The 26,206-nt window shown below is 40.4% G+C and overlaps 1 protein-coding gene across 1 annotated transcript in view; it reads right to left on the bottom strand.

Moving 5' to 3' along the window:
- The window catches only part of DYNC1H1 (dynein cytoplasmic 1 heavy chain 1), a 44,961-nt gene that overhangs the window by 14,951 nt on the left and 3,804 nt on the right, over positions 1–26,206 (bottom strand). The window contains exons 3-51 of the mRNA XM_031592983.2: positions 24,372–24,545; positions 23,899–24,154; positions 23,055–23,241; positions 22,573–22,844; positions 22,237–22,464; positions 20,885–21,961; positions 20,412–20,591; positions 19,723–19,872; positions 19,269–19,415; positions 18,999–19,139; positions 18,686–18,862; positions 18,463–18,573; positions 18,260–18,379; positions 17,790–18,029; positions 17,040–17,195; positions 16,566–16,679; positions 15,862–15,972; positions 15,572–15,781; positions 15,037–15,183; positions 14,697–14,863; positions 13,856–14,029; positions 12,970–13,135; positions 12,703–12,891; positions 12,422–12,616; positions 11,471–11,753; positions 11,114–11,214; positions 9,521–9,680; positions 9,155–9,398; positions 8,790–8,973; positions 8,074–8,286; positions 7,670–7,908; positions 7,389–7,545; positions 6,734–6,961; positions 6,315–6,545; positions 6,049–6,189; positions 5,547–5,780; positions 4,794–5,000; positions 4,577–4,698; positions 4,055–4,220; positions 3,628–3,791; positions 3,244–3,373; positions 2,387–2,520; positions 2,024–2,138; positions 1,743–1,904; positions 1,450–1,664; positions 1,160–1,364; positions 848–1,021; positions 631–750; positions 389–509 (exon numbers count right to left, since the gene is read on the bottom strand). Of these exons, the coding sequence (XP_031448843.1) occupies positions 389–509; positions 631–750; positions 848–1,021; positions 1,160–1,364; positions 1,450–1,664; positions 1,743–1,904; positions 2,024–2,138; positions 2,387–2,520; positions 3,244–3,373; positions 3,628–3,791; positions 4,055–4,220; positions 4,577–4,698; positions 4,794–5,000; positions 5,547–5,780; positions 6,049–6,189; positions 6,315–6,545; positions 6,734–6,961; positions 7,389–7,545; positions 7,670–7,908; positions 8,074–8,286; positions 8,790–8,973; positions 9,155–9,398; positions 9,521–9,680; positions 11,114–11,214; positions 11,471–11,753; positions 12,422–12,616; positions 12,703–12,891; positions 12,970–13,135; positions 13,856–14,029; positions 14,697–14,863; positions 15,037–15,183; positions 15,572–15,781; positions 15,862–15,972; positions 16,566–16,679; positions 17,040–17,195; positions 17,790–18,029; positions 18,260–18,379; positions 18,463–18,573; positions 18,686–18,862; positions 18,999–19,139; positions 19,269–19,415; positions 19,723–19,872; positions 20,412–20,591; positions 20,885–21,961; positions 22,237–22,464; positions 22,573–22,844; positions 23,055–23,241; positions 23,899–24,154; positions 24,372–24,545 (9,539 nt within the window). The remainder of the gene's footprint in view (positions 1–388; positions 510–630; positions 751–847; positions 1,022–1,159; positions 1,365–1,449; positions 1,665–1,742; positions 1,905–2,023; positions 2,139–2,386; positions 2,521–3,243; positions 3,374–3,627; positions 3,792–4,054; positions 4,221–4,576; positions 4,699–4,793; positions 5,001–5,546; positions 5,781–6,048; positions 6,190–6,314; positions 6,546–6,733; positions 6,962–7,388; positions 7,546–7,669; positions 7,909–8,073; positions 8,287–8,789; positions 8,974–9,154; positions 9,399–9,520; positions 9,681–11,113; positions 11,215–11,470; positions 11,754–12,421; positions 12,617–12,702; positions 12,892–12,969; positions 13,136–13,855; positions 14,030–14,696; positions 14,864–15,036; positions 15,184–15,571; positions 15,782–15,861; positions 15,973–16,565; positions 16,680–17,039; positions 17,196–17,789; positions 18,030–18,259; positions 18,380–18,462; positions 18,574–18,685; positions 18,863–18,998; positions 19,140–19,268; positions 19,416–19,722; positions 19,873–20,411; positions 20,592–20,884; positions 21,962–22,236; positions 22,465–22,572; positions 22,845–23,054; positions 23,242–23,898; positions 24,155–24,371; positions 24,546–26,206) is intronic.

Raw genomic sequence — 26,206 nt, 5'->3', positions numbered from 1 at the left:
TGACTTATGTGAAGCTTTGTTATAAGGAAGGTTTCTTCTACCCAGTTTTATGAAAATACAATTCGTTTGTATACTGTCTATGCCATTAAAAGGCATCAGCAAAAATTTCTGATTATGAGCTTTTTTTACAAATATACAGACTGATAACTAAACTAATGTGCCAGAAATTAAGTCACAAGCACAATGAGTACCAAATATCAGAACAGTACTACTAACAACATACAATCAGAGATCAAATAGTAGGAATTTCTCCAACGCTGTTCAGCTCCACATTAGGTACCCGTATCTTCATCAGACAGGACCAACTCAGACCACACCAAAGCACATTACCACAGATTTCAGTTTTAGGCCCAATCCCATAGCGTGATCCCTTCATGTGCTGACATACCATTCTGTGCTTCAATGACAGCAGGTTCCACCTTGTCAAGATCTTCCTTCACGCTCATCTGCTTGTCTGCAATGACCTCCTGCTGTTTGTGCAGCTGTTCCTGAATCTCCTGGCTCATGACCTAGGTGGAAGTTTCACAGACAAAATGCTGCTTTTTAGAAACTGAACTTCCTCAAGTACTTACTCTACAGGTTCTTGTTATAACCAAGAATATTTACGAGAGATGTAACAAAGATTTTTACCTTTTTCTTCTCAGCCTCTTGCTGATCTTTAACCATCTTTTTCAACTTGTCATTGGCTGCTGCATTCTTCACTTCCAGTTCCTGACTCTTTATTCTTAGGTCACGCCGCAACTCTTCCACCTGAGTTAGATTGCCAGATGGGAGAATTCAGATTAAGCACAGAGATCTATTTAATCACCCCAACCTTTACAAAGAGCAAAGTTTTAAAGATACATACCTGATCAACCGTTTCCTTGATTTTTCTAAGGCCAACATTCAAATGCATTTGCTGCTCTTCTAATTCACTTCGTTTCTCGTTGAACAAGTTGGCATAATGGTTGATGAAATCCAGATAGTGGCGTGGTGTGATTGCCATGGTTCTGCCTCCTCGTTTTGCCAGACGAGCGTTAGCCTTTAGGAAAGAAAGAACTGTTGATCATTCACTGGTTTTAAACCTATTTGAAAGCTACATACCACACTTTTTAGGAAAATGGTGTGTGATTCTGAGGCCTAAAGAACAACACAAGTTAAGCAATATAATAAAACATACCTGATGAAGAGTCTGATGAACAAACACACAACTATTAACAATAGCTTCCCTATGTGATGGTGGTTGGGGCAGCTTATCATATACAACTGGCATGTAATCAGGCACAATATAATTTGGTTTCTCAAGATCCATTTTGCTCGTGAACTCTTTGCCAACTTGGTACAGCGCCTCAGTCGACCAATCTCCAAACCAGTTCAAAACACATCTGAAATACAAAACATTTGTGAAGGATTCCCAAAAATACTGTTTTCATAGTATTGAAAACGTACATTTGAATATACAGTAATTACCTGTTGAAGAGGGCAGGAGAGGTAGCTGCCCTGTCCTTTAGGCCCTCAGAAGATGGATTCATAGTGAACACAACATGGAGATTGCGAATAACTTGGCTGGTGAACCATTTGTAGAGTTCTTCATGTGAATCTAACATTAAACCTTCCTTCTGTGCTCCTTCTTTACACTGAGTCATGAGGGTGGCATATTCATCTCCTTCAAACAGACCGGGAACCTAATTCAAAAGATAATTTTGTAGTAGATTATAGTGGTAGAAGGCTGCTTAAACGTGTTAACATCGTAATATCCTTACCTCTCCATTGGCTAGGAGAGTGTTCATCCTCTCCAGGAATCCAGAATCCAACACATTTGACTCATCCATTATGAAAGCTATTTTTTCATTTTTACAGCCAGAACGTCTCAAAACTGTCCTAAGGTCTTCATCAAAATCTTCACCTGTGTATTTTCTGTGAACCTGGAAAGAGTTAACATTTGTTATTCATATAAATTTCCTTTTAGTAGAATCTTTTGTAGAGGTATTTATGAAGTACGCTTCAACTGACTGTTTTTGTCAAGTGAAACTAGCATACCAACCTTAATTTGATAGACGCTCAAACCGTTCATCCAGGCAACAAATCTTGAGAGCGTTGTTTTTCCTGCTCCACTGACTCCAATAAGCAACAAGTGACCCTGTGGCTGACGGAAGATTCTGAAAAAAGAACGTAGCAGGTTTGGTCAAGTGTTACCAACTTAATAAAGCTTTTTTCTTCAGTATCTAAATTTCAAGTTAGCACCAAAACCAAAACCACAAATCTCTAGCAGGATTCTAGCTATCAAGGGACCAAAAGATCATATATGGACAAGAATGAGACCAAGCTCTTTCTCTGGCTGTATACAGGCTGCTCTGCTTTGGAAAAAGTCTCTTAATACGACGTATGCAAACAGCAGCTGACTTACCGGTCAATTCTTAATACATGATCCAAGACTTCATTAAACAGAACAAGTGGTACATCAAGTTCTTCTTCATAAAAGACTTTAAGCCTAGCTTTCACATAGTCTCTTAATTCTTCTTGATCCACTGGAATATAATCCTACAAGAAAGTCAATAGAGTAGGGAATTTAAGATGAAAGTTATTTGAACAATTTTGTACTAGATGAAAGCAGAATTATTAGAATATCTGATAGAGCAATCTGCTAATAGAAGCCTAAGGATGCTGTATTCATTTAAGAAACACAAGGGCATGTTTACAGCTTCAAGTCCCACTGATAGTGGTATGTAGTTTAAACACATCATCTACTGGACCTATTATAAGCTTAGCTTGAGCTGTTAGTCACCAAAGAGACTTGGAAGTAGCATGACAGACTTGATCTCCCTCACTCCCTCATTCAGCCTTTCTTAAGCATTTGCTATTGGTCACAGGAAAGGGCAGCAGATTAGAATGACTCATGACTTGATGTAGTAATATTTCCACAGACTGCCCAGCAGTATTCAGACTAAGAAACAGTCCACCATAAAATTTACAATGTTAGGAGATTCCATAAGCAGCAGCTGCCAGCAACTTTCGAAAAGCTTTATCCTATTATAGAGAAACATCATTTTAAACTGCTTTTATGTACGGTATATCTTCCCACAGTAAGGATAGTATCCCTGGAATAATAACTATTAACTCTGTGGTCACTTACTTCAGATAATCACAGCAAGAACTTCTCAGAAATCAGCTTAATCAAATGGAAAATACAAATTATCATGTTAATATAGACAAAAGAGCTGCATCAGTTAACTGCCCCCACGCTATTTTGTTACTACTTATTACCTTTGACAGCCAGTTGCTGTATAAGATAGGTCTGCTCATAGCTTTTTCTTTGTCAATGTTGGGGAAGTGTTTCAGAGCAACCATATCAATGTTCTCATCAGTCCAACGTCTCTCTTCATCTTCTACAAGTCTGGAAAAAAGAAAACCACGGCTACAATCCTCTGCAGTGGAAGGATATAGTCACCTCACATGGCAGTGCTACCAACAAGTGCTTCTGCACTGTAGTTACTATTCACAAGAGTTAAGCTGAAGTGAAGGGAAGTAGGCCAGCTACTTAACACTGAGCTCACTTCAGCTTTCTAATGAACGCAGGCAAAGAGTGGGAAAAATAGATTTTGCACAGTTTTTTTTAAATTTCACTCTCTCCCATCTCATGTTTCTTACCTGTCCTGGAAGAGACGTAATGCTTCATGGGCCCAAATCCTGATAAGGCCTTCAACCGGCAAGGTTTCTAGTGGCCTTAATGCTTCAAATATACCTCTCACCCATCGAGTCATTTCACGAGGTGAATAGATGTAGTGTGGCTGTGTGTCTTGAGTGAATCTCTCCTAAAAACCCAAACATCTATTAGTTCTATTTATATAACATATATGTAATAGTTACTTCATCTCAAAATTGTGGCATACTTTTACAAGCCTTGAGTTGCCATATATTGCTTTGCTAGCCACATTCAGAAACTTTCACCAGAAATCAAGTAATTAGTTGAGTAGTTGTGCATGTACAATACATCTGAAAGGGAAACAATGCATGTTCAACTGATTTAGCAAAAAGGAAGACTAATTAGAATCTGGGGTTGTAGTCAACAAATTACCTGAGACATTGTGTAGAATTCTACCATAGCAGCAGTAAGAGGTTCTGCATATGTGCGAAGTGATGGGATCAGCCTTAGCATTGCACGATTAAATGTTCCATATATCTGAGTAAGTGAAGCTGGTCCAGGATAGTCCACATAAACAACAGGAACGTGTCGTAAAAATCTGAAAGATTAACATATTTGACAGTCTGATAGGCCGAGTTACAGACTACACTACTTTACTTGCTTTTCTGCAAAGTTAAATCACTGCTTGATAAAAAATTTACAACAGTAACTGCAGTTGAATGAGGTGGATCACAGCAATTTGGACCAAAAAGCATTCTGCATTTTAGACAGGTGACTCAAATGTAACAACCAGGCCACTGACTGTCAGAGTAAGAACCAGCTAGCAATTACCTTCAAAAGTGAAGAACACAATGTAAGCACAGATAGCTCTAAATGACAATATTAAGAATGGATTCCACATTCACTGCCTCAATTTTGACCTTGCTACATAGAGCTGTTTATCAAATGCACTACCTGTGTGAGAGAGGTTTTCTTCCAGGATCAGTAGGTGGATTACATGCACCAACAAACTGAATTCTCTCCAGTTTCACCCACGTCTGATCTGATGTACGGTAGAATCCTCCATGTTCCACCATCTGGAAAAAACAAAACAAAAAACCAAAATCAGCATAACACTAAGTTTCTGTGAAGATAACTGTTATGATATAGTTGACTTCAATGGAAAACAAACCTGTCTAATGAAGGATATGACTCTCTGTGTGCCATACTTATCCATATCTGGCAAGTTGATTTCATCGCAGAACAGCACCAGCCACTTTCCTAACTGCACAGGAGCCAGCACCACTCCATTAGGTGTACGCCTGTACTCACAGTAGTGATCAAAAGTTTTCAAGAGCAGTTCTGGAGTAGTAGCACTAGAAAAGTTGAGTCCAACCACCTTAAAAATAGCGAAGAGAAAATTAATTAAGTTAGACTACACTACAGCTTGAAAAGGTGTCCTGGAAAACAGGTACCCTACAGTTTACCTTTCCACAGTAGAAATGCATATACCATCAAGTTACTGACTATAGTAAACTCTATGCTTCCCTCCACAGCTTTTCCATTTACTACGCAGCAATGCTTCCTGTCCAACCGTGTACTCAGAACATCACAGCTTTATTTCACTGTTTCTCTACCTAAATACCCTCAAGGATGACAGCTGCTCTTAAACATTACTACAACTTTTTCATTACCAAACAAAGGTATTCACTGATGCTAGATATGAAGAACTTAGCTTTTGGGCTGAGGATCTTGAGAAATAAATTTAAACTCGCCGTAATTTTTATTTTTTGCTGTGCTGACATATGACTGATTAAGATGGAAGCACCACTGAATTCAAGCTGGGAAATCGCTTCAGTACAACATCAAGACTAATTCAATCTTTAAGGAAATAAATTAGCAGCTACTCACACACACGAGTGTGACTGCACACACTCTTGCATACCTCCATATCAGGCAGGGCTCTGAGAGCACTGAAGAGGGTCATGGTCTTTCCAGAACCTGGTGGGCCACAGAGTACCAGAGGTTTGTGTTCTGCCAGCCAGGTATACAGCAATGCTTCATGGCGAACTGTATCTAGGGTTGGTACTACAACATCAGGAGCTGCCACTTTGTGTGTCTCAACTTCAATCTGAGGAACCTTGGTTTGCCACGGCACCCACTCACCCGTAATAGACACCTAAGAACACAAAAACGCCATCAGAACTTAGAACAGGAATGTAGTTCAACCCTAGTAAAAATATACGCGTGTTTTTGAACCAGAGTAGCTTGTGGCATTGAATTTGATGTGATTATGGGAACATGCAGCTTAGACCATTGCTCTCTGGAAAACCAGAAACTGTAAAACTTAAGATAACTTAGCATTTTATTCTCCACCTTCATCTCCAAAATCTAAATCAAGCTTCCAAGACTACAAAGCAGCAATGCTTGCGTAAGAGAAGTTTTACCTCATAGTCAATTATAGGAATGTTGGGTGCAGTTGGCAGCGGAACAGCGGTAATTCTCCTGATGTATTCTCCAAGCTCTGCTCTCATTTTCAGACGGCTGTCTCCAGAGAGAGACCAGAGTATTGCATATACCAAGTACCTCTGCAGGAAGCAGCAAAAGAAGCTATTGTTCACACAGCAATAGAACAGAACTTCATGTATAATAAATAAAGTCTAGCTACTCTTCTGACGCATCAAATACAGAAACACTCAGCAGCTATCTTTACCTGGATATAGCGCTCTAGTTGATCTATCTGCATTGGAAAGTCTGGATGATTGGCATTGTACTGGGCTACGTTACGGCAAGCTTGATGCAACATGGAGAACAGAGAACCAAGACAGCGCAAACGGGTGAGATCCATAATATGCTCCAACTTGAAAGCGTGTTCAAGTGCTTTTGTTACAAGGCCATTGGATGTGAAATATGGTTGCATTATAGTTGCAGCATCTCTCTGTATCTGTTGTGGGGAGAGACAAACACTGCTCAGAACATTTGCTTTGCATTTCATTATTAGGAAGTAATTTTGTTTAAAGTTTGAAATGCTTATTTTAACATTCTTTTTAAAAAAAGGAAAGGATTTAAGAAAGTCAGCTTTTCTATGAGAAGCTGACAGAAATTTGAAGTAAACCATGCTACTCAAGATACCTGCAACATTGGGGATGCTGCTTCTTCTCCTTCATCTTCTTTGCCCTTTCGCCTTCGCTGAGCTTCCTCCTCACCCTCATCCAGAGGAATGCTTTTTAGTCTCGCCAGGAAGTTATTGAATATCATGTCTGTACTGAGGACGTCCTCACTGAACCAGACCATACCACACCTTGACACAGTAGCCAAAGTGGCATATTTCAGATCCTGTACCTCAAACATGATACGCACCTGAAGAACACAAGTTTAAAACAGATTTTGAAGTTAAAAAAAAAAAAACAACACAAAACAACAACAAACAAAAGAACTCCCCCCCAAACCCTAAAAAATTACCAACACCATATCTAGACCTTGTTTTAAAAGTCAGCTTGTACTTAGCCCCTGAAGAAACAGCAGCATTGAACTACTATAGGCAAAATTCATCATTACTGCCTCCTAACCTAAATTTTAATAGAATCCAATGAATTGGTCTCACAGGGTCAGAATAAGCCTAACACAAAATGTTGGGTTCCACCAGAGCTCCTCACTCCTGCAGACCTGAGATGAATATTACCCTACTTATGGTAAGAAACAGGAATAGCAACAGCACAACTCTAGAAAAAAGCATCAAGTTTGTGTGAAATCAAGTCATGAAGTCACATTAAAGAAGTAGCATTACATTTGGTGGAAGGCTGAGACGTTCTCCGTTTGGCAGAGTCAGCAGTTTGTTGTCATCCAGAACAGAGTTCAAGTTCTCAACCCATTCAGGGTCTACATCACCATCAAAGATAATCCACTGACGTTTCTGTAATTCACCTCTCACGTTGTCTATGATTCTGTAATTGAAGGAAACATTTACTGTAGTGTTACAGACAACAGTGAACAAAGACAAAACAAGGCCCAGAATACACAGGGCACTTATCTACTCCCCACTTTTCATTTGTACTACTTAGGACTCACTTTCTCAGGACATGTGTAAACAAGCCATCTGTCCATTCTCTGGTATTTGGATCCAAAGTACCATAGAGGTGATCTTTGCTGATTGCTTTGGGATCAATAATATGAGCAACACCTTCCACACCTTCCAGTCGTTCAAGAGCTTTCAGCAGTACTCTCCAAGCCATACTCTTTCCACTTCCAGAGGGACCCACCATCATCAATCCATGATTTATCTGTGTAATCTGGTATAACTGAAGAACCTGTGACAGAAAAAATGATGTGTGAATGAAGTCTCAACTTCAGTAGTACTTTGAACCTTCTATTTCTTGCTCAATTAAGGTGAGAAAATTCATAATAAAAAGGAATATTAAGTCTTACACATGCATTAATTCCAACTGCACAATGTTTTCAATTTTACATTTTACCTTTTCAACCCACATGCCACCAACTTCTTCTCCATCACCATAGGTAAGGTACATTTCCTGACACACTTTCTTAAGCTCCTCTCTCAGGGCTGTCATCTCCCCACGGTGATACTGCACTCCAGGGAATACATCAGAAAGGAGACTGAACAGCAACGGAATGTCTTCTGCAACCAGTTTTGGTACCATGGTTTCACATACACTTTGGATCAGGATCTGCAGAGAGAATCATGTTTTAGTTAGGGCTAAGTTTTTAGTTTTAGTTTAGTTTTTAGTTAAGTTCACTTTGCTGAGGGTGTTGAACAAGGAGCACTTCCCTACAAAGTTCACTGATAAGACACCAAACTTGGTAAGAGCAACCACTAATGGAGGACTCTGCCTTCAAACTACATAATGAATTCCTGTTGATTTTTAGTCTATACAACTGTAGTTGCTTACCCTTCCTCAATATGCATTTGGAAATAACTAGAGAAGAAATGAGCAGCAATAAAAACTATGAATGCATTACTCACATAAAAACAAATCTTTTACTATTATTCAAGGACTTCTAAGTTCAGCATTTCTTTCACTTAGTTGTTCTACGCTATCAATTATCACCTCCTCTGAGCAACATAACTTTGCTTCCATGGTACAATACTAATCGCCAGACGCTGCAGGGTGTTTGCTTTGCTCAGTGTGCACCTTGCACTTTGTCACAGAAGAGTTCACACACACATTACCTCTTGTTCTGGTAAGTTCTCAGCAATTTCTCCTTCATCAACAACTTCACCACGCTCTTCTTTCTCCCGCTTTATCTTCTGAATCCTCTCCCTCTTCACATTACCTGCACTAACCAGCACACTCTTCAGTGCTCTCAAGCCAAAATCGTAGTGACTTTGGGAGGACAGCTGTTCATCACAAAGCCTGAGAATCAAGAAGTACAAAATATGGCTCTCAATAGAGACCAACACAACATTCAAGAAAATACATGCCATTGTTTAACTGGAATAATTGCTATGAAGTGTGCTTAGTGAGTTGCACAGAACATTATAAATTAGAACAATAAGCTGTATATGTAGCTCCAGAAACCAAACTTGACACTCACTTGAAGAATGGTACAATCTTATTGGCAAGCACTTCAGCTGTACGGAAACCTTGGGAGTACAGCATGACCTGGGCAATCAGCTGACGGTCTGGTTTTGTCATTGCCAAGCTACGGAACAACTTCTTCAAATTGTCGGGCAGATTCGATCTGCCTGCATAGCCAGGATTCATGGTGATGAAGATAGCCATGTCAGGGCTTACTTTGACCTGTTTGTTCAGCAGCTCACAAGTAATAGGCGTTGCAGCTGAAAAGAGAAGGAAAGAGGTTTCATTCATGACTGTTGGGAGAAATGTAACTGAACAACAAAACAGCACAAAGGACGCTGAGGATGTTACACAGCACTACCAGAAATGAACAGTGACATACTCTTGTCATAGTTGGGGTTGGAATGCTCTCGCAAGGCTTCCTGGATGCACTGAACTTGCTGTGAAACGGCAGACAGCATGCGCTCCTCCAGCCGGTTGAACTCATCAAAACAGCCCCATGCACCCACTTGGCAAAGTCCTACAAAGATGCGTCCCATTGCCTACACACAGACAAGAAAATTCACTGAAGTAGCACGATCCTTCTTGCCTACGCATACACAACAGGAATGGATAACAGTACTTTAGATAGGGCACCCAATGCAAGGAGGAACACTTACACAAGTCATACTCTTTGTAAGAGCTGTAAAAAATTTCTAACTGACTTTCAGATATTTGCTGCTTTTTGTTACTACAGTACTATGGTGTATTCACAAAACAGTAGAAGTATATCCACTGCAAGATGCTTTGCTTGTTGGTGTTGCTAATGCTAGGTACTGCTCCTGTACTTTATCACAAGAGTTACAGAATTACAAAGCATTTCAGAAGAGCAAATGGGATGGACAGATGCCGTAAGACTTCTAACTGCCTTATAAGCAGGACTCCAGAAAGTGAGAGAATGTAACAGAGGTCTAAAAAGCCACGGTAGTTCAAAATGGATAAGAATCAGCTTTTCGTTTTCTAATACAAGAACCAGAAAATTGATTAAAGGTGCTCTTTTGTAAAGGGCACAGTAATGCAGTAGAGCTAGTTGGTAGAGAATGCTACAGAAGCAAATGGATTCAAGGGGAGAAATAAGTACCTGGAAACACAAACAACGAATAACCCATTTAATCTTACGACTTTCTGATCCTGACATGAGTCAGAGGTAGGAAGAGAGCTAGGGGCAAGAATATCACATGCCATCTCTGTTCTTATTCCTCCCTAGGTTACCACTTCTTACCATTTCTTCTTACAGTTACCACTACAGGCTAAACACTGACAACATGGACTCCTGGTCCTAAAAGAACGCAGCTGTATTGAAAAACAAACAACAAAAAACATACTGGCACTCCAGCTGAGTCCAGGAACGTCCAGGATTCCTCATCTGTGTTTTGTATTTGTATTTACAGAAACTCTTCACAGAACTGCTTTACAGTTAACAGAGGAATTTCATCTGGCTCTCAGTTTGAAAACATTAGTAATTTTACAATATCTGGGCAATATTTTTTAATTTTGAGTAATTCTTCACATGCTGAGGGGCAAAGCCTACAGCTTTGCCACAAAGGGTAATTTGGTAATCACACAGCCTCAAACTCTCCTTCGTTCTTCATTAAACTAGCACTACTAAGAGAAATAACTTTCCTAAAGCCAGTTTTAAGCTTTGTGTTCCTCTCCATCCTATTTCATTCCCTCGATTTACTACTGAACTACCAGTTCTAAAGAAAAAAAAACAAAAACCAAGCAAAAACAGAACAACGCTCCCTCCTGTAAACAATTTTTCACCCCACTTTTGCTTCAGGCATTTTCTGTTATAGAGCATCTGTACAACTCACAGGTAACCTGCTCACTGAAGTGTTACACATGGTCATTTCAAAAGTAAACACTGCTGGCTGTTCTGAAGTGATTCTGAGCACGTGTTACCAAAGGCCACATTCTTTTAAATTGAGCAGCTTACCTGGAAGTCAAATGTCTCATCACAGTTGAAAACCAACACGAAGCGGCCGAGCTGATGTCCAAGAGCCTTAACAGATTCTGTTTTACCAGTACCAGCAGGACCTAATTTTGAAGCAAAAGAAACATGTTTTAGTGTTGACAGTCTCACATACGATTGCCTAACCACATCATCTGCCAGCATACCTATTCCAATGGTCCTCAATAAGGAACCTAAAATTGTTACAGCTTCTCCCAAAAGACTGTTTTGTTCTTCAACATATTAGTTAAAAACATTCTGAAACCTTGGACTAAAGCTATACATTTCAGAGAGTAAGAGTTCATTTTCTTATGTTTTTACTGTTCTTCAGACCCAACATACCAAATGGTGATCCTCCAAGTCTTGCCTCCAGGGCCTGTGTCATTGTCAGGTAACAGCGGTCAGTAAGAGGAGTCTGTACTAGCTTATCCTGTACACCAAGGTACTCAAAACCATAGTTGAATTTGGCATTTGCCATCTGAATGGAGAGCTGCTGCAGCACATCTGTCTGTTTTGGGTCAAAGTAGAACCGCATTTGGCTGAGCCACTCGAAGGACTTGGAGTTGTCGACCTTGCTTCTTAACAGTGATCTTGTAACATCTCTTTGGTGCACCAACTCAGTGATCTGGAAAATGAAGTAACCCCTCAGACTGCAGCAGTACAAGCCATTGCTAGTAAAGCCAGGAATTCTACAACTTTTCATATCAGCGCAGTAAACTGCCATCATTCAGAAATCATGAGCTACCACCTATACTGTTTTAAGAAGTGTTGATATGAACAACTGACAATGTTGACTGCTCTGGCTAAGGACTTTCCTAGCTTTAAGCAAAGCAGTCCGATCCTCCTTTAGTCTGTTAATCCATTACAACGCTGAACAAGGTATTTTACTTCCCAAAAACAATGAAGACAATGCTCCCAAAACAAGTGAGATATCATCCTTTAAAAATCCAAAGGAGTAACTCAGAGTGATCTTATTCTCTGCTCCCAACCCTCAGTCTCTACTTAGACACAAAAGTATATAGTAATAGCAGCTTAACAAGATATTTTACTTTGGAATGAAGAAATCATTAACATTTATGTTTGGAACAGGCAGCCTAGACTATAATATGCCATCACACAGCAAAATCACAAGAGTTTAAAACCACAGCCACCTACAGAACCAGGGCTTGTTGCTTAAATTGCATTAAACATTTTCTTAGAGGAAAAAAAACAAGTCTCAGACTGATCTTTCTCACTGAATTGTTATAGGACCTCTCTTCCCAACACGCAAGAAGAAAGGTGGTTTTTACTTACCAAGTGCTCCAGTTTCCTTCTGCGAAGAGGTGGCTGCTCCATCAGCACGGAGTCTGCCAGCACATTGAGTGTGACCTCAACGTTAGCTAGCACTGACTGGAGAGGACTGCTGTCCTCACCTCCACTCATACCATTCAGGGCTGACTCAACATTTTCAGACCATGCAATCTGGGCTGACAGGACAACAAGCTGAGCCTGTGTAACAAAACAAATCCTCATCAGACGGTTTTCTTCACTGCAGTAACTAAGCTGCAATATGCTTAGATGTTCCATATTGATACCTGGAATTTGTCAATCCAAGAGATGTAGACTGCTGGATCAATTGAAGTTGCTTTTCCAAAGATTTCTACTTCAGTAACAGATTCCGCAAGCAATTTGGCAAGGGTCACTCTCATTTCTTTCTCAACCAAAGTGAGCCACTCATTAATCTTGGGATGTTCTGTGATGGAGACTGGGGTTTTGAACAGCACCTGAAAGAATCAGCTTTAAGTCAATCTATTTTCACACATTTACAGAATTTTAATTGAAGAGAAACAATGCAGATCTACCTCCTCTCCTTCACGTGAGGATATGCCCAGAACCACAGAATTATCTTCATTGAGAATGATGCTAGAAACACCAGCAAACATCTTCTTGAAGTGTTTCTGAAGCTTAGCAACGTTCTTGCTGTTTCCAATGATCTCAAGCAAATCTTCATCACCAACAAAGTAAAACCTAATAATTATTTAAAATTAGATCTGTATCAAAACTCCAACTATCACTTCTATCTATTTATAGACATGGACATTTCACAGACAGACGCTATATGGGAGTCACTGACACTCAACTCTCCAGTACTGTAAGAGGGCAAGAACCATAAATTCACCAGAAGAAAGAGCTCAGTTCTAAAACCTAGCTTCAGTTCATGTAATAGCATCCATACAAAACTGCATATGTACCTCATAATGTGGAGCATTTTATTTACTTATCCATCTCTGAAACATCCACAGCACTATTTAGTAATTCTCTTATACAGGCAAAACTTCCACTTTTGTATGTTCTCTTGCTAAGTCACTCATATTCTCTCATGTTAAGCAACAGACCTAGTTGATGACTAGGGATAAGTCAGAACCAGTAACTGGACTGTGACAGTTCAGATACTGTTCTTCAGTCCCCCCAAATTAAGCAGTTCAGAAAATAACCTGTAAGTTTATAGATATCAGCTGCAATGACTCTTTAACTTCTGAATCCCTAAAACCAGCCACATATGATCAAGTAGAAGAAATTTCAGTTCCACTTCTTGAGATCCTAATTCAGTATTTTGAGGTCACAAATTTACAGGTACAACACCTTATTTATACGCAGTACATTAAGACTGGCAGAGGCTTTACATAACAGCACACTATTCCTGTACAGAAACAGCAAGTTACTTTTCTTCCACAGTCAACTTCTTACCGAGGGAAAGAGGACCTCTCCCTTTCCAGGTATTCTCCCAGTGCCTTTTGGATCTTCCCAAGCAAGTCTGCCAGTCTCTCCAGTGATCTCTGCACACCTTGTATGTTGAGAACATCCATCACAAGTGGAGATTTGGACACCTTTTTCATGAGTGCCAGAAATTCAGTGCTGATGCTGCAAGTAAAATAACAGTACTTCAGCGTAAATTCACTAACTTTAGGCTGACAGATCTCCAAAGTTACTTCTCTAATTGTTGCAGTTACCCTATGGAACACAAGGCTAAATTACAAAAACAGCTCTTCATTTATTTCAAAATACCACCACCAAAAATAATACAGCTTCTTTGCAAAGTAAACTCCATCAATTCCACTGCTAGAGGTTAATTTTTTTCATTTCCTGCAAAGATGCATCAAAGTAGTTATTTGATTTGATAGGAAGTGTGTGGAATAAACATGGACATATCAATGACTTAAAGCAGAGGAAGAAAACGGCACTTTAGGATAACATGAAAGGCTGTGGGAACAGATGCAAGCTTGCTTTTTAATAGCCACAGTGCCAGAAAAATTCTAGTTAACTGACTGGAACTCAGAAAAAACACCTGAATTCAAATCAACCTTTAAAATTGTCTGTTACCCTTTTTATTACAAGTCTTTTTCTGTCACTGTTGTTGACAGGCAGTTTTTGTTTTTATTTGTTTGCTTAACTAACTTAAGTTTGCAGCAGGGTTGTAATCCAACCAGAAGGAGTATTTTTGCTTAAGAAAGTGCTACATTGAAGTTATGAAAGGTAGTACTTTCTTAAGCAAATAGGTAAGAAAGGAGCAAAGCGATCAAAAAGTTACCTCTGGAACCGCTGGGTCTCCACTGGCAATAAGTGCTTGATGTCTGCACTACCAGTGAAGATACCCTCCAAGTAGACCCATCGCCTCTGGACATCTATCCAGACATCAAAGAGCGCCATGATCCGGTTCAGTTTATCTTCCCAGCTGAGGGCATCCTCCTCAAACACCTGAAGTTTACATGATGCATTAACACTCATTTTAATAATACCAGGACCAGTAACTGGTAGTAGAAAGCCACTTACGAGTAACAAAGTATGCATATGCAATTAATTGTCAATTGAAATATAAGACAGGAAGTCAGAATTAAATGAGGATTCTTTAGTTTTTCTCTCCCATTTACCTTGTAGTATGGTGACAGCTTCATGGCTGACACGCTGTTAATGTGCTCTTTTACTTTGTTGAAAAGGTCATCCCATCCTCGAATCAATCGACATTTGTTCTGGTAGTTGACCAAATCCAGTTCATAGGTGTTCCATACTTCTCTTATCTGAAGGGAAACACAGGTGAGATAAGGCATCAATTACTTCTGCTTTAGCATAATTACAAAGTAGAAGTCTATTAAGAGTAATCAGATTTTTCTTTTTTACTCAAGGATTCTGAGTTCATGCTCAAGCTGTTATTAAAGATAAAGAATACAAAACCTACTAGCATTTTCAGCAGTCATTACTAAGGACTGCTCTTCCAAAATACAATTCAAGTTTCATCACCAGAATCTTTCACAGCTTTAAGCTGTTCCCAAAAAAAAAAGTGTTCCATGGAGTCTGAGTGCTTCTATCAACGGCTTAGATTGACAAGTTTACTACTTATGTGTCAGCTACCTGACAGAACAGCTCTGATTTGATAGTAAGTACACATACAGAAGAGTTAATACTAGCCTGTTTCAAGAACTCCTCCAAAGCCATTTCCCCCTGAGCCACGAGCAGCACATCTTTGACGATTGCTTCATTTCTCTGTAAATCAACGTCCCAGATCTGCCCCAGGGTCAGTTCTGAGACAACCCAGTTAACATGAAGCCTCTTCATCAGCTGTTTCCAGTGACGATCTTTGAGTGCTTCTGATTTCAGTTCAATAACTAACATGTTTATCTACAGAAGACAAGAAAGCAGGTCACACCTTGGAACACAAACTACAAAACTGAGGCATTTTAGAAGTGAGCGCAATTTACCTTCATGTAGCCTTTCAGAAGCCTCTGAACATACTCATAGGAGGCGTACTGTCGCAAGCGGGCAGGGAAATTCTTCAGTTGGTTCAGCAGAACATCTAGGTTTTGTCGAAGCTGTCAGTAACAAGATAAATATTTCTCTGTGCATATAATTGCATTCATAAAAGTAAACATCTTATTTCAGAGAGGTTTCTGTGAAAAAACAAAGTGTAATCTATGGCACAGCTTTTTCAATGTTGTAGTTATTTGTATAAGATGGGTTGCTCTGCTGCTGAGAATACAATTTTATTTGTCCAATTAAGATTTAAGAAATTCTATTGTCACAGGCAGTTTATTTGGCTTAGCGTTCCTATTGCTTTCTACCTCCTGAGCACTTAAACAAAAACTGATGCTGTTCATCCAGCTGTAAGATGAAGTTCCCTTATTGGGGTCCAACAGCCTACTTAAAACTGGCAGAGCACACATATATAAATTCTCTGTATACAGTCCAATCTCGTTAATGGAATCGCACTGGAGAGTTATGTAACTTGTGACAAATGCTGTGATTTTAAGCTCAGCATTTAAAGAAACATGCTCATGAGATGCATGCAAAGGTACACAATGCAACTGGAATGTGACAACTGAGCACTTCTATCTCAAGAAATCTAACTCTTAATTCACGTATGCTTTCAGTAGTTACATTGCTTATGTGTTCAGTAGTGTAGTACCTTGCGAGGCTGTACTGAAACCCAGGGCTGCTCTTTCATCTGATCAATCTGCTCCCAGACCTTTGAGAGTTCAGACCAAACGCCTTTGAGATCTTGCAACTCTTCTAGGGCTACCTAGAGTAAAAAAGGAACCAAACATCAGCAATTTCCTCACAGTCAGTAGTATGGGGGAGTTAGAAAGAATCTTTGAACATGTCAAAAACAATCAGTAAGCTTGCTAATTCAACAAGACTGCAATAGCAAGTGACCCAGAACAGATTCTTGCATCTGTTAATACCTAATAGCTTCAACAAGAGTAAGGCAGTCATAGAAGAAATCATGGGCAATCTTTTAGGATAGAACTGGTTGACAGTGGAGACTGCACCTTGATACGATTACTTAACAGATCACAGGTCACTTTCCAAAAGGAAGAGAGAAATGGAACTGAACCATTTTGCCACGAGACTGACAAGAAGCTGTGTGAATAGGTTATACCTGGACACGCTCTTCACTGCCACTGAGCAATCCTGTGTCTGTTAGTTCCAGAGCCTCCTTGGCCTTTGCACACTTCTCACGATCATCTTTCAGCCTCCCAAATTTTCCTTCATAAATGGTAAGAGCCTGAAGAGCCTCTTCTGGACGCAAGTTGCCCTAAAGTTTGGAAGAGATATATTAACCCAAGAAGTTTACAGTCAAGTTGAAGCTAACTTAAAAGCAAGGACTGAATACAAAATGTTGGTCTGTCTCTCTCTTTTTTAAAAATTTATTATTATATTATTATTATTTTTACATTTCCAGAATACTGATAAGAAGGCAAAATACAAATCCAGGAAAAGCCTATCCCACTTTTAAATGCAGTGTTTTGCTTTACTGAATATAACTTTAGGGGAGGGAGAAAAAAACAAAAATAAAACCAAAAAAACAAAACACCAACTCTTCAGAATTTTTCTACATGCACATCCTCTTACTGATCCTTTGTCTCGGTCAGTTAGTAACTAAAGTTGCCTTGATTTTGTACTTCAAATATTTCAGATTTTAAGGATAAACTTACCTCCACCACTCGAACAAACAAGTAAGCTAATGAACAAATAATAATGGAATCATCACAAAAAGACTTTTACCATAATGCATAATGAAAAACAGCAGAAAAAAAAAAAAAACAGCATTACAATAAACTGCCTACTTCTTGTTGAGTGCCAAAAAACTACCTCATTTGGTGACTGAATATTAATTATCAGTACTTACTGTTACAGGCTTTGTTTTCTCCCAGTCTGCTAACAAGTCAGTTGTTCTGCTCTCTACTGCCCGATCCTCTTGAACTATCTTCATCTGTAGGTTTGCTACTTGCTGCTGAATGGCAGAATCCTTCCGACGCATGATGTCATTAAAGGCACCCCATTCTCCCTCAATGTTGTCAATGTACAGCCAAGAGGATGGAAACTGGAACCTCTGTTTCTCAAGCAACCGCTGACCATTGCGATACAGCTGTAGGAGACAGTGATTCTAAGTTAGTGTCATCTTTTTAACTGATAGCACAAGACTAAATACTCAACATGTTTTAACAAGCACTCACTACAGACTCCTCAGAACAGGAAGTTCAAGTCTATTCTCAAAAGGACTTGAATGCTGTGAAGCTATGCTTGAATGTCATTACTTCACTTAAAAATGAAGGCCAACATTCTCAGAAATAAGAAACATTGAGCAAGGCAACATACCTCCACTTGCTTTTCAAATTGTTTGATTTTACGTTTCAGGGACTGCACATATGTTATGAATGTCACTGCATCTGATGTGCTGGCAGTATCCACTGAATGCTGCTCCAGTTCTTGACGGGACTGTGTGGGGCAATAAGTCAGCATTTCAGAAAACAAGAACAAGCTCATGTGAAAGTGAAAAACTAGAGATAGACAAGCCTTACCTTGGAAATTTGTGAATGAAACTCCGTCATGTTCTGACCGAGCATCTGGCCAAATTTGCTGAGCACTTCTTTGTGCCAGGAGTCATACTTCAAGTTCACCTTTGATTGTACCTACAGTTGAACAAGGTTACATAATAGTTATTAGTCTTGTTATTTTCTCTTACGCACCCCTTCTGAATTTTGTCACATTTGTCACAATTTATAACTGCAATTATAATCTTACCTTTCCATAGTCTATCACAACAGGTCCAAATTCCTTTCTAGTTTCTGCATTGTCAAATGTTCCTCTGGCCTTTCTTATCTGAACTAAAAGGGCTTGCCACTTATTTAGGTCTTCTCCAAGGCGATTGTATATGTTTTCAGCCTGCATATCCCACAGGCACTGGTACTGCAGCCAAACCTAATAAAGAAATTTCACATTTCTAACTTTTCCAGTACATTCTAAAAGATGTTCCCTCCAACCCTGAAAATTCTTAATTAAAATAAGCAAAGTCCACATTCATCATAAGTGTACCATTACATTGTCAGCCTCCTACCTTGACGTACTGTTCCACCTCAGTCACAATTCCCTCAACAGCACAGTACGCCTCCTCCAGGGCTGCAAGGCCATCAGGCATCCGTGTTAATCCATTACGATAGAACTTCTCTTCCTCAGACAGCTCATAATGCACTCCAACCTGAGAATGACATGTGATATACATGAATTTTTAGTGTACTTGAATTCAGTCCTTCAGTAACACACTAATGCTGAACACAGTAAAGTGCAAAGCAAAAAGAACTGCTCAGACTTAAATACTGATACTCACCTGGTATCTCTGACTTTGAATTCTTGGTAGTGACAGGATTACTGTCTGCCATGAAAACAATTCTTGATAAAGTTTGTACCTGCACTCTTCAATTGGTGGATTCAAGTATATCACTTGGTTGGTTATTCTTAGCTCGTGCACGATGTTCTGCAGAAACAGTGAACATACTCAGTTCTACTGGAAGATTCTACTACAACCCATGCTGACAAGAATTTGGGACTTCTTGAAATAGCATGCACTCTTGGAAAGCAACTAACGCTTATATGGCTGAAGCTTAGTATGTCTTCAAAATCAGATGCAGAAAAAACATTTATCTCCCGTAAAAGCCTGAGCTAAAAATCACTGCATTGAATAACCAGTAACGAAAGAAAAAAACAAATACAACCTCCCTCCTCTCTGCCCCCTCCCACCCCCCCTCAACAAAAAGCCACAAAACAAAGCACCAGTCACTTACTTTGATCTTGGGTTCCCCACCAGGCTTATAGCTCACTTGTGGAGCATCTGTATCCATGTCAACTTCTGCTTTGTCATCTGCTTGCCCTAGAAGAACTTGAGTCCAGGCTCTCAGTCCAGCTTGCAGGCGAACACCCAGGATTCTTTCAATCTACAGAAAGGAAGCCCACATTGGAGAAAAGTTGCATAGTACTGCATAAAGAGCCTCAGTGTCAGTATATTCTGACACAAAATACACTGTGATATCTCAAAGAACGAAGTGCTCCCTTACCAAACAACTACATACAAGAGGTATAAGAGTTCTGGAAGGCTATTTGGTGAACACCAACTCAATGGTTCTGTTGTTGTTCTGTTGTCATGGACTTCAGTGGAATTAAGCAAGTTTAACTGCTTTCCAATTGGCCTAGTGTCTAACAATCTGAGAGATAACAAGCAATTTTAAACGCTACTAAGGTAGGTAGGCTTCGCTACCAGCATAGAAAATCTTCCCCATCCCTTATTGACCTTACTGCTAAGCATGTTCTACACAGTCAAACAGAATCCGATTTGTTTCTTCCTAGGAATTCCTGGAGTTCATCGATCCCAAAAGATAACAGCTGAAAACAAACAAGCATTTCATCTTCTGCACAAATATTTTGCACCTGATTATATTTTTTCCTCCAAATAAATAGTACTTGATCTGAAACCTACCTCCATATCCAGCTTATTGACCCAGATTGGCAAGTTTGAATATGAATGAAGATTTAAGTCATCCACAGCTTTCTGGACCCTGTTCAAGATTTCAGAGAAAGTCTTGTGATCATACATGCATGTTTCCAGTGATCTCACTTCCAGGTCTATTTTCTCTTCAATAATGAGCAGATCATCCACCTAATGAAAAGGTTTAAGAAAAAGAGAACATTTAGCTTGAAAGGTCAGAGAGACAATAGCATCTATGCAGGAATGGTTAGTCAGTTTTTTTTTCTGATTTGGATGCACTAAGTCAACCAATTTCAGTTCTACTAAAGTATCCATTTAGCTGACCAATTTCGTTAACCCAACTGACCACTTAATTGAAGAGCTACTGAAGCAATGCTGAGCAGCTATCAAAGCCCACTTTTGTTTAATGACTCATTAGTGGAGTACTAAAGTTCAGAATTTGAAAGATAAACGGTGTAACAAACCTTCTCCTGGAAACTGAAGACAGTCTCAGCCAAACGCTGCACATATGGATCAAGTTTGTATGACTCCCACACAAGTGCAATTCCTTCTGCAATCAAAGCCTGCACCTCCTTTTTCAATCCAGCAACCAGAAGTGAGATGGTATTACGCTCTTCCACTTTCTCACATGTTCGTTCGTATGTACGGACGCTTTCAATCAGAGAAATGGCAAATGGATAGAGCTGGTTTGCCTGGTGAGCTTTGTTGACAATTGCTAGAGGAACACGGAAACCCAGCCACTTCAGGTTTCGCACTTCTTTTGAAAGTGTAATTATTTCTGGAAGGAAGTTGACTTTCAGTTTTAGGACGTTTCCACTTCGACCTCTAACACGAGTACTTTCAATGGTGAAGATACGACCGGACACGCCAAGATTGCGCTGCTGAACTTTTCTTGCCCAGTCATCAAAGATCTCTTGAGTGTTGAGCTTCATGCGAAAGCTATCTCCATCTTGCTTTAATTTCTGACCTTCTACATGGTTCTCCCAACCTTTGCCAAGGACGTCCTCAACACGCTTCATGTAAGCAGTGAGCTGTCTGTCAATCTGTTTTGCCCAAATTATAGACCCAGACACCGGAGGCAAGTCACGAACATGACTCATTTTACAAGCTTGACTTTGTGGGTATTGTACCTTAAATTTGTCATGAAGAGACTCAATGTCATCTTTCACACGCTGAATCAACTGTGTTTGATATTCACGAATGGCACCTCGAATGTGAGGCCTGACAAACAAGGCATTAAACCGAGAGAAGATCCTGAACATTTCATTGGCATTCTTTGCTGTACCAAGCTGGTCTCTCAGACGGGCAGTTATTCTTGTTTCAACCCTGTCAATTCTTTCATCGTATCTTTTCATTGCCGCCTCCCAGGCTTCTGTACCTTCTTTGGAAACGTCTAACCCATCCACTTCCTTGACATTCTCATAAGCAAGATTGACTTCTTCAATGGCATTAGCATCTGCAGCATCAAAAAGTACTTCTGCTACTTTCATATCTTGAGGTTCAGGTACATCTCCTTGATTTTGTTGGGCAACAGCAGTTACCTGCATTAAAAAGCAGTTAATGAGTCAGCTGCCTCAAATTTTACTTAGAAATAGCTAAACCCAGCCCATTCTAACAAGCACTACAAAAAACTTACATGTTAGCACCCAAACCCTTAGCAGAGTTTTAGTAGTATTTCAGTTCAGAAGAACTGAACAACTGACACCCAGATACCAGGACTAAGTTCAATATAACATCCCCGTTCCTCTGCATCATTACATATATTGCCTGAAAGCAAGAAAGCACATAGCTTTTCTGTAACAGTCAAAATTATTACCTGAGGTCGCAAGACTCTCACAATAACTGCCCTCAGCTGCTCATGCTGACGCCTGAATTTCCTCATTTGATCAAGACGAGACTGGAGTTTCCTATGAGCAGGACTGATACGCCACACCATCTTCAGGTTCTCTTCCCTTTTTCTTTTCACAATATCTCTCAGCAGAACTTGTAGTTTCTCATATTCATCATCCCAGGTTTGGAAAACTTCAAAGCATGCAATCATTACCTGAAGAAAGTTTCAAAATATGAACTTTAGCTACCAAGTGAAGTATCTTGAGTGAAGCACTACTCAATGCAAAAACAGCTGCTACCATTGCAAAACCCAAAAGCATACCTTTTCAAACTCTTCATAGGCAACATGCATCAGTTTTCTGGTTCCCAACACTTTAAGCAGCTGAGAGCTCAGATCTCTTGAAATAGCCTCCACTAAACGTAATGCCCTTTGGATTGGATACTTAGTGTTTCTGATTTTTCTCAAATGCGTAAATATTGCAACAAGGGCCTGCCTTATTTTGTCCAGCTCAGTAGCAGACAGCAAGTCATTCAGCGGAAAGTCTTTCATCAGTGGATTATAGTCATTCACAGTTTCCAGAGCCTGTTTTAGACCTAAAAGCAAAAGAAGATGTTTTGACTTAGAACTTTTCATTTTCTTAATCCAATCTGCACAAGACAGTAGCTTGTGCAGAGACCAACATTCCTCTACACAGCACTGTTCTTTGTACCACAACACTGACGTTTCAGAACAGGTTAATTTCCAGAGGACATCTGAAGAACGTGAAGATGATGGTAAAGAGATTTCTGGAACAGACATTTTACCTGTGTCTGTATCAAAGCTGACAGTAGCGTGGAAACGTTTGCCATGCTTCAGAATATCCAGAGTTAAAAGAACTTCTGGACTTTCGCGTTTTTCCTGAATACGATACAGAGCACGCTCCAAGTTTAACCAGAAGCTGATCTCCTGCAATGCAGTGCCTGATGCGGGATCACGATCGAGTTTGGTCACCTTAAAAATCAAAGAAAGAAAAAAACAGGGAGTGAGGAAGGGAAAAAAACATTTAACTTACATGGTTCGGCTGCAAAACCTTGTTCTATTACTATATATATAGTTATGTATATATATATAGTTATATATAAATATAACTGAGACATATAACATCTACTATGATTTAATGTTTACTGTTCCCATGAAGAAAATAAAAAAGTAGATGCTAATTCTGGAAGCAAGAACAGCAGAGTTCTTTTGTGTAGTAATAGGAAGGAGTACAACAAATTATGAGACTTAAGTGGAGCAACTGGTTGTGGATGCACGTGGAGAAACATCAGAACAAAAGTCCTGTTTCTCTCAACCTGCTGTACAGATTTGAGGAATGGTTACAAACTTCACTGGGAAACCGCCAGTTATGTGCAGATGTTTTATCCAGTAGAGATAACATGGTCACATTCTCAACTGCCTACAGAAGAATTTAGACCAGTCTCAACATTTAAACAAGGCTTAGTCTAGTCTAGAATTAGACCACAGTCTTTGATGCCTCAGAAAAGCAGTCTCAGATATCCTGCATGTAGTGCTATATTACCGGTTTCACAGTGAAGACACACAGTGGGCTGTTCCATGGTACTAAATAGCAGTTCTTCTTACACAGTCTGGCACCTGTCTTCTTACCTTTTGTATCTCTCTAATCCAGCGATTGACTCCAGACTGTAGCTGATTGAGGAACAGCGGATCCTCAGCCTTCTCACCAAAATCTGTAACCTTTGGTTTTTCTCCACGTTCGTAACACTGCTTGGCAACATTAGTAATGGTTGCATGAATTGGCAGACTAATCTCCGGAATTTCAATATTCTGCTGCAGATGCAAGAGGCCCATTTCGAGTTCTGCAATCTTCTTCTCAACTGAGGGAGCCATCTTATCGCCATCCCTGAAAGAGCACAGAGCGCTCTGCTTTGGCACAGAGTCATAAAACCATCCTGGTCGTTCCCCTGACCCCATTCCCTTGGGTCAGCAGTAGCTTCATATACAACTACACACTTAAATGCTTTCACTTACAACTTGCCTTGGTTACTGTCTTTAGTGTTTTTCATTAAACACTTGATTTTATCTGTTAGTAGAAAAGTGTAGTGTTTATACTGAATTACCTGTCTGCTTTGCCGGACTCTCTGATATAGGACTTGAAAAAGGGAGCAACAGCACTGCTAATGAAAGAGTGTAGTGTTTCATACGGCGAATCTTCACTGAGAGTGAGCACTCTCAGCTGGAGCGACACTGGTTTGTCGGCATCAATCACTGGTGTGCGCTTAATGAATGCCAGGCTGCAGAACAGAGAGGAGAGTTTTACCATTTGAAACTTGGAGCCAGAACAGCTTTAACCTGACTGCAAGTTCAGTTCACAGGACGTAAATGCTAACCTCCATCTCATACTTCACAATCCTGCTTCTGGGGCTTGAAAACAAGTCTTCCAATAAATACATCTTAATTCTGAAGTATTCAGCTGTCACTAAATACCCACTGTACACAGACACTAGAGGCACTCATCTTAACAAGCTTCATAGAGAAATGCAACATAGAACAGCCGAACAAAAACAGAAAATTACTAAACCCCAGTTGCAGGTGTGATGTACTTACATGTATGCTTATTAAATAAGCCAATTTCCTTTATGAATTTAACCTCAGAACTAGAAGTTTTCTCAAGTCCATCCCTTGTGATGCATTTGTTTTCTCAGAGCCTACCCGCTGAAAAGCCACTGCCCCACCTGAATAAGCACACTGCATGAAGCATGATATCACACAGAATCACAGAATGACCTGGGTTGGAGGGGACCTCAAGGATCATGTAGTTCCAACCCCCCTGCCTAGCAGGGCCACCAAACATACACCTTTACTAGATCAGGTTGCCCAGAGCCTCGTCCAACCTGGTCTTGAACACCTCCAAGGACGGGGCATCCACAACATCCCTGGGCAGCCTGTTCCAGGACCTAACCACCCTCCTAGTAAAAAACTTCCCCCTAACATCCAACCTAAATCTTCCCTCTTTTAACTTAAAACCATTTCCCCGTGTCCTGCTATTATCAGCCCTTATGAAGAGTTTACTCCCCTCCTGGGAGTAAGTTCCCTTCAGATATTGAAAGGCTGCAATGAGGTCGCCCCGCAACCTTCTCTTCTCCAGGCTGAACAAACCCAACTCCCTCAGCCTGTCCTCATAGGGGAGGTGCTCCAGCCCCCTGATCATCTTCGTGGCCCTCCTCTGGACCCTTTCCAAAATCTCCATGTCTTTTTTGTACTGAGGGCTCCACACCTGAACACAGTACTCCAGATGGGGCCTCACAAGAGCAGAGTAGAGAGGGACAATCACCTCCCTATCCCTGCTGACCACCCCTCTCCTGATGGAGCCCAGGATCCCATTTGCTTTCCGGGCTGCCAGAGCGCACTGCTGGCTCATGTTAAGTTTCTCATCTATCAGGACTCCTAGGTCTTTCTCTGCCGAGCTGCTCTCAAGGACAACTCCCCCCAGCCTGTACAGGTGCCTGGGGTTCTTCCGGCCCAAGTGCAAAACCTTGCACTTTGCCTTATTGAACCTCATTAGGTTCACCCGAGCCCAGCTTTCCAGCCTGTCAAGGTCCCTCTGAATGGCCTCCAATCCCTCCACCGTATCGACTGCACCACTCAGCTTGGTGTCATCAGCAAACTTGCTGAGGGTGCACTCCATTCCCTCATCGATGTCATTAATAAAGATGTTAAAGAGCACCGGTCCCAAGACAGACCCTTGAGGGACACCGCTCGTTACCGGCCTCCACCTGGACATAGAGCCATTGACCACCACCCTCTGTCTGCGGCCTTTCAACCAATTGCTTATCCATCTAGTTGTCCACCCGTCAAATCCACTTCCCTCCAGTTTGGAGATGAGGATGTGATGGGGGACCATGTCAAAGGCCTTGCTCAGGTCCAGGTAAATGACATCAGTTGCCTTCCCTTC

Source organism: Phasianus colchicus, chromosome 5 (genome assembly GCF_987193195.1).
Source record: "Phasianus colchicus chromosome 5, bPhaCol1.hap1.1, whole genome shotgun sequence".
NCBI classification, from domain to species: domain Eukaryota; kingdom Metazoa; phylum Chordata; class Aves; order Galliformes; family Phasianidae; genus Phasianus; species Phasianus colchicus.
The sequence above is the reverse complement of the archived record's forward strand: the minus strand, read 5'-3'. Positions and strand labels throughout refer to the sequence as shown.